General features: G+C 57.2%; 1 protein-coding gene across 1 annotated transcript in view; it reads right to left on the bottom strand.

The window, feature by feature from the left end:
- Positions 1–1813: 1813 nt before the first annotated feature.
- LOC102426172 (DNA ligase 1) overlaps positions 1814–6965 on the bottom strand; it is a gene marked incomplete at its 5' end in the record, with an annotated part of 12066 nt that continues 6914 nt past the window's right edge. The window contains 5 exons of the mRNA XM_006108830.3: positions 1814–2039; positions 2147–2239; positions 3790–3933; positions 4588–4641; positions 6446–6598. Of these exons, the coding sequence (XP_006108892.1) occupies positions 1950–2039; positions 2147–2239; positions 3790–3933; positions 4588–4641; positions 6446–6598 (534 nt within the window). The remainder of the gene's footprint in view (positions 2040–2146; positions 2240–3789; positions 3934–4587; positions 4642–6445; positions 6599–6965) is intronic.

Below are 6965 nucleotides of genomic sequence, written 5' to 3'. Positions count from 1 at the left end.
CCTGAGGACGTCCACTCCGTGGGGGTGGGGGTGGCATGGTGTCGGCTGCTGAAGCCAGATCAGCGTGAGAAAGGGGTCCCCACAGAGGTGGGGTGGCAATGGAGACAGGAGACTGGTCACACATGTGGATCACGTGAAGGGTAACGGAGGTCCGGCTTCTCACAGCCGGAAAGGGAGTTGTTAATACAGAAACAGGGGGAGGAGGAGCCCTGTGGTGCTGGCCTGGAGCTGGGGGCACCGATGTGTCATCACAGATTTCACAGCCATCGCTGGGCATAGGGAACTTGACTGTGAATCCTCCAGCTCTCTCAGAGGGGGAGCAGCGACACCTGATGTTGGTGAGCACCTCTCACATCCAGCTCTTTTTTTTAATATATTTTATTGATTTTTTTACAGAGAGGAAGGGAGAAGGATAGAGAGTTAGAAACATCGATGAGAGAGAAACATTGATCAGCTGCCTCTTGCGCATCCCCTACTGGGGATGTGCCCGAAACCAAGGTACATGCCCTTGACCGGAATCGAACCTGGGACCCTTCAGTCCGCAGGCCGACGCTCTACCCACTGAGCCAAACCGGTTAGGGCGGGAAGGGCTGGCTACTTCTCGATCAGACTGAAGGCCAGGCAGGTGCCGGGGGCTGGGGCTATTAGGGTGAGCGAGACGCATACAGCCACTGCTGGCCCCCCGTGGTCAGGTCCAGGGGGCTGTGTGAGGGCTGAGGCCAGGCCTGGCCGCAGGGGTGCGAGGCAGAGCTGGGTCTCACGTCACTGTACTTCCCGTCTCCCACAGAAGGAGGTCCGTCCCTGAGAGGTGTGGGCCCAGAGCCAGACTGGAGTCAGACCCTGGAGCCCGCTCTCCCGGCTACGGCCCTGGGCGAGCCCCTTCCCTCCTCTGTGCGTCCCTGTCCTCTGGGACAGTGGCCCCCTGGTTAGGTGGCTGGGAGGTTAAGTGAGTTTATAACGTTGAGACTGCCACTGTCCAATGCAATAGCCACTAACCACATGAGGCTACTTAAGTGAAATTTAATTAAAAAGAAATAGCGCCCAGCCAGTGTGGCTCAGTGGTTGAGCACTGACCCAGGAACAAAAAGATCACCAGTTCGATTCCTGGTCAGGGCACATGCCTTGATTTCAGGCTCAATCCCCAGTAGGGGGCATGCAGAAGGCAGCCTATTGATGCTTCTCTCATTGATGATTCTCTCTATCCCTCTCCCTTCTTCTCTCTAAAAATCAATAAAAACATCCTATATAATAAAAGGCTACTATGGCAAATAGACCGAATGGCAGAACGACTGGTCACTATTACACCCACTGACCACCAGGGTCAGATGCTCAACACAGGAGCTGTCCCCTGGTGGTCAGTGCACTCCCACAGGGGGAGCACAGCTCAGCCAGAAGCCGGGCTCATGGCTGGTGAGCGCAGCGGCAGTGGTGGGAGCCTCTCCTGCCTCCGTGGCAGCACTAAGGATGTTGGACATCCCCCAACGGCTCTTGGACTGCAAGAGGGTGCAGGCCCAGCTGAGGGACCCCCACCCTCACCCCCCCCACCCCCAGTGCACAAATTTTGTGCACTGGGCCTCTAGTATTTTAATAAAGTAAAATAAACATATGTCCCCAATTGCACCAGCCACATTTCAAGTGCTCGCTGGCTGGCCGGTGGCTGTCACACTGCACAGCGGGTGGAAGATGTTTCTGTCGCTGCCAAGTTCTGCTGGGAGGCGCTGCTTCAGACAGCCCCTGGCACACTGGCACGCGCCCTCCAGGTGTGAGCTATCAGAGCACCCCCAGAGCCCGGCAAGACCTGGACACGGAGCTGGGGGTTAATAATTATTTATTTTTTTAAAAATGACTAAATCCCACTTTAAACCACACCCTCACACACACTGCACACCAGATCTGCTCATTAACGCCAGAGGCGCTGGCCCCGCCCCGCCCCGTCCGTCGGGCAGGGCCTAGTAGAAACATTCCGGGTCCGGGTCCGAGTCTTGGTCTGTGTCCTCCTGGTTCTGAATCTGACTCTGCCTCTTGTACAGCCAGGCCACCTGAGGAGACAGGGCAGGCGGGGTCGGAGCCAGGGCTGCCCCCCACCCCTCGCCCCTGCAGGTCGGCGCCCACCTCTCCAAGAAGCACACCCCTCTGAGGGCCTCACCTGGGCACTGGTGGTGGCCTGCTCCGGCGTCTTGTCTTCACGGACGCGAACAAACCGAGGGAAGCGAAGGGAGATCCCCTTCTCACTGTCCACCTGGGGGGCGGGGTGATGATGGGAACCTTCTGTGGCCCAGCCTCGGTCCTCGCTAACAATTCCCTACCCACGTCTCCTCCCCGCTCCTGCACCTCTGGCCTCGGTCTCCTCACCCATACAATGGGGCTAAGCAATGGGCTACGGGTTAAATACGGTGATGAGCCCTTGGGACCGTCCTGGCGTGTGGCAGCGCTTAAGAAACGCCAGCTGTGCCCTGGCCGGTGTGGCTCAGTGGACAGAGCGTCAGCCTGCGGACTAAGGGTCCCGGGTTCGATTCCGGTCGGGGGCACGTGCCCGGGCTGTGGGCTCGATCCCCATTGGGGGGGCGTGCAGGAGGCAGCCAATCAATGATTCTCTCTCATCGTTGATGTTTCTCCCTCTCTCTCTCTCCCTCCCTTTACCTTCTTCTCTGAAATCAACAAAAATATATTTAAAAAAAGGAACGCCAGCTGTGCCAGCTGTCTTTTAGGCGGTTGGCATTATCAGGGCCAGGACGGGGAGCAGTGGCATCAGGGTGTGGATTCTGGAACCAGACTGTGGGGTCGAATCCCAGCTCCCAATGCCCAGGAGCCGTGAGACCCGGCGCCAGTCCCTCAGCTCCCGGCTCTGCTTCCCACCTGCAGGCTGGGCTGCTCAGTGTCCTGAGGACTAAATACGTGCACACGGGTGCCCTGCTGCTGGCACAGCGCCCGCTGCCCAGGCTGCTCCCAACACTGGGTCCCGGGACCCTGACCTCATGAGTGAGAAGAAATGCGATCCCAAACACAGGCTCCGCCTCTGAACGGAGCCCGCTTCTAATCAGAAAAGCGGCTGCTAGATGGACAGATCCGAAGAAACCTCAAAGGAGGCACACTTAAATGCGAGACCCCTTCTCCTGCAGGAGGCGAGGCGGCAAGCTCAGAGCCCGCGCTGGGCACCGGCAGCGCCTCCGCGGCCCCGGCCCTCCAGCGCATGGCGAGGCCTGAACCACCAGTGAGAGAAGGGACTGGACAACTAGGTGGTATGGGAATTCATACAGTTAAGAAATGTATGCCCTGGCCGGTTTGGCTCAGTGGATAGAGCGTCGGCCTGTGGACTGAAGGGTCCCGGGTTCGATTCCAGTCAAGGGCATGTACCTTGGTTGCGGTCACATCCCCAGTTGGGGGTGTGCAGGGGGCAGCTGATCGGTGTTTCTCTCTCATCAATGTTTCTGACTCTCTATCCCAGTCCCTTCCTCTCTGTGAATAATCAATAAAATATATTTTAAAAAAAGAAAGAAAGAAATGTAACAGGATGTGTCATAAGCTTTTACTTAAAAGAACTGTGTTTTCAAAAATTACGTAAGAGCTGAGTGTGAAACAGCAATTTCACTGTTTTCTTTCTACCCCTGGGGCATTTCTCTAAAAACAAAAAAAAAAAATGAGACTTTTGACCCTGTTATCTGACTCCCAAATAAAATGCAAGCTCGCGGTTTCCCAGTCACCCCCCAGGAAGGGCGGCCGTCCGCAGGGCCGCCCCCCTCTCCCGTCTGGAATTCCTTTGGCGCGTCTCCCCCAGGCGCAGTCACTCACCAGGCCGCGGGCGGCGGGGTAGATGGGCGAGAGGGAGAGGTCCGCGCACCTGACCTCCCACACGGCGCTGGGCTCCAGCCAGTGGTCCGGGGCCACGGCGCCGTCTGCCCGGACGTAGGAGCGAGGGGTGGGCAGCACCCGGGCCTGCGGGGAGCAGCAGGAGGTGGAAGAGGGGGTCTCGGGTCTCAGAGTCAAGATGGAGGGTTGGGGGGTCGGGAAGTGAGGTAAACGGGGGAAGACAGAGACACAGACACTCCTTAAGGTACAGACCCAGGAGTGGTGGGTGGGGAGAAATGGGAGAAGGAATAAACGAAAGACAGAGACCCTGGGAGCTGAGACGAGAAATTAAGACTGACAGAGGTAGAGAGAGGGGCAGAGACCCCGAGAGGTGGAGACAGAGAGAGAGAGAGAGAGAGAGAGAGAGAGAGAGAGAGAGAGAGAACGAACCAAAGAATGGACAGGAACCAAATCACAGATACCAACACAAAAGACAGTCACACCCAAAACACCTGTGACCCTGACCACAAACACCCCCACTTAGCGGCTCAGCCAGCACCCTAAGGATCGACTTGGGGAACCCCGCAAGAGCGCCGTCCCCCGAGACTGCCCCCCTGCTGCGGCCGAGGCCCTGAGCTCGGGAGATGGGGCCCCTGACTGGCGGGCAGCACTGGCTAGTGGCCGGCACAGCTGGGACTTGCACCCCCAAAGCCGGCTGCACTGCCCCCTGCTTGTGGCACCCGGAGCCCGAGCTCACCAGAGCCAAGAGCACACGGCAGAGGCGCAGGCCGGCCCGCTCACCTGCAGGGTCTGGTGATACTCCTCCAGCTCCTCGTCGCTGAAGCCGGTTCCCAGCTGCGGAAGGAGGGGGCAGGTCAGCGGCCGGCACTGCCTCCCTGCTCCGCTGAGGCCCCGAATCCGCACACCAGCCCCCAGCCTAACCAGCACCCACAGAAACCAGAGGGTGCTGAGCATCCAGCCAACCCCTCGCAGACCTGGGGTGGAGACAAATCTCGGGGTCCCTGCTCCTTCTGCTCTGTCTCACTCCCTTGGGCCCCTGACATCCCACCTGCCCCGTAACTGGTGTCATGTCCAATCGGAACACTGCCAAGAGCTTTCTTCCACCCACCCAGACAGTCAAGGCTAAAAAATACCCCTTGATGCGGGCAAAATAGCAAGATGGACAACTTCAAACCACTGATCTAAAATGTCAACAGAAAGCCCTTTGAACTGAGAGCCAGGACGGTGTGGCTCAGTGGTTGAGCATTGACCTATGAACCAGGAGGTCATGGTTTGATTCCTGGTCAGGGCACATGCCCGGGTTGTAGGCTCGATCCCCAGTAGGGGGCGTGCAGGAGGCAGCCAGTCAAGGATTCTCTCATCACTGATGTTTCTATCTCTCGCTCCTTCTCCCTTCCTCTCTGAAATCAATAAAAATATATTTAACATTTTTTTAAATAAAAATAAATTTTTTTCTCACTTTTGTCCCAGCAGTAGCTCTTGCAGAAAACTATTCTAATAAATTATGTAAAATGGTGACATATTGGCAGCCACAGATACTTGTGAATTGTAAAGTCTCTTCTGTCTCAGACTCTGAGTTAACGCACGCGCAGCGCTGACTTATGAGAACGGGTGGCAATGCAACAGCTACCCCCAACCGCAGGCGCTGGTTCGGGAAACCGGGCCCGGCTGCGGCTAAACTATCAGGGCCGCAGTCCCATCATGCGCGTGTGAGGTGCTGAATGGCCTGGAGAAACCCCCTCACTTTCCATCTCGGACTCAGGCAGGGATAGCACTGAAACACAGTACTTCTAGGGCAGTGGTTCTCAACCTTCCTAATGCCGAGACCCTTTAATACAGCTCCTCATGTTGTGGTGACCCCCAATTTCATTGTTACAAATTGAACATAATTAAGGCATAGTGATTAATCACAAAAACAATATGTAATTATATATGTGTTTTCCGATGGTCTTAGGCGACCCCTGTGAAAGGGTCGTTCAACCGCCAAAGGGGTCGCGACCCACAGGTTGAGAACCGCTGCTCTAGGGCAAAAAGCAGTAAAGAGAACTACTCGTGGAGAAGGATCACAATTCTGTAAAGATCAAGTGTTCCCTCCAGGTACTGGGGTTGTAGGTGATAGCTTACTCTTTCTGTGCCAATGTGTGCAGCTTTAAACTAAGGAAAAAAGAAACGACGTTTCCCAGGATCCCTTGCAGAGGGGCTAGGCCAGGAGCAGAGCTCTGACCGATGCACCTTCCGCAGAAGTTGCTCACTGGCTGAGGCTGACTCAGGAGGCCCATCTCCCTCCTGCAGCCACGCTGTGAAGCAGAGGCTGAAGCACACGGCAAACCCACTGCAGGGAGAGCAGCAGCCTGCGTCCCTCATGACACCGGCGAGCGGCCTGCCCCTTCCAGACTTCCCATTACACGAGAGAAAAAGAAACCCTTCTCTCTCTTAGGCCTCATTGTCCGACTCCGTTCCTAACCCACACGGCTTCCTCGCATCTTTCTATACTCGCCCGTTTTTCTACATGAAGCCAGTGACTTTATAGGAACAGAAAAAGTAAATAAAAACTAGGGAAACAGAGAGGTGAGAGCCCCGATCCGGCCCCCGGCCGAGTGGAGCCCACCCCCTGCGCCTGCCCAGCCCCGCCCCGCACCTTGCAGATGGCCTGCAGCTCCTCGCTCTCCTCGTCGTAGGCGGCCAGCAGGAAGCCCCCGTAGCGGCCGGCCCGCTTCCCCCGGCCCAGGTAGGCGCCGATCACCACGAGATCCAGGGTGTCCCCCACGCCGTCCAGGTAGTCCTTCTTCAGCTGGGAGGAGGGAGGGCAGGCGGTGAGGGGAGAATCACGGAAGGGGTGGGTTGGGAGAGACTGGAGAGGAGTTTCCGTAAAGAAGACCGAGGGTGGCCGCTGAGAATGGACACGGAACAGGCATCTAGGCTGAAAGAGGCGGTGCCATGGGAGGAGCAGGTGCGATGGGGGGGAGACAGGCCGGACGGGAAGACCTGGGGTCATGCTGGATCCCCTTTCCCTCAGACGGAGACAGGTTCCACTCACTCCTTCACACAGAGAACACTTATCCAACTGTGAGCCGAGCAGGAGCTCAGCGGGAAGGTGGGGATCCAGGGCTCAGGGGAGGGTGGGGGGTCCCGAGCTCAGGGGGAGGGTTGGGGGGTCC

Source organism: Myotis lucifugus, unplaced genomic scaffold (genome assembly GCF_000147115.1).
Source record: "Myotis lucifugus unplaced genomic scaffold, Myoluc2.0 scaffold_3779, whole genome shotgun sequence".
In the NCBI taxonomy this organism is placed as follows: Eukaryota; Metazoa; Chordata; class Mammalia; order Chiroptera; family Vespertilionidae; genus Myotis; species Myotis lucifugus.
This window is presented reverse-complemented; position numbering and strand designations above follow the sequence as displayed.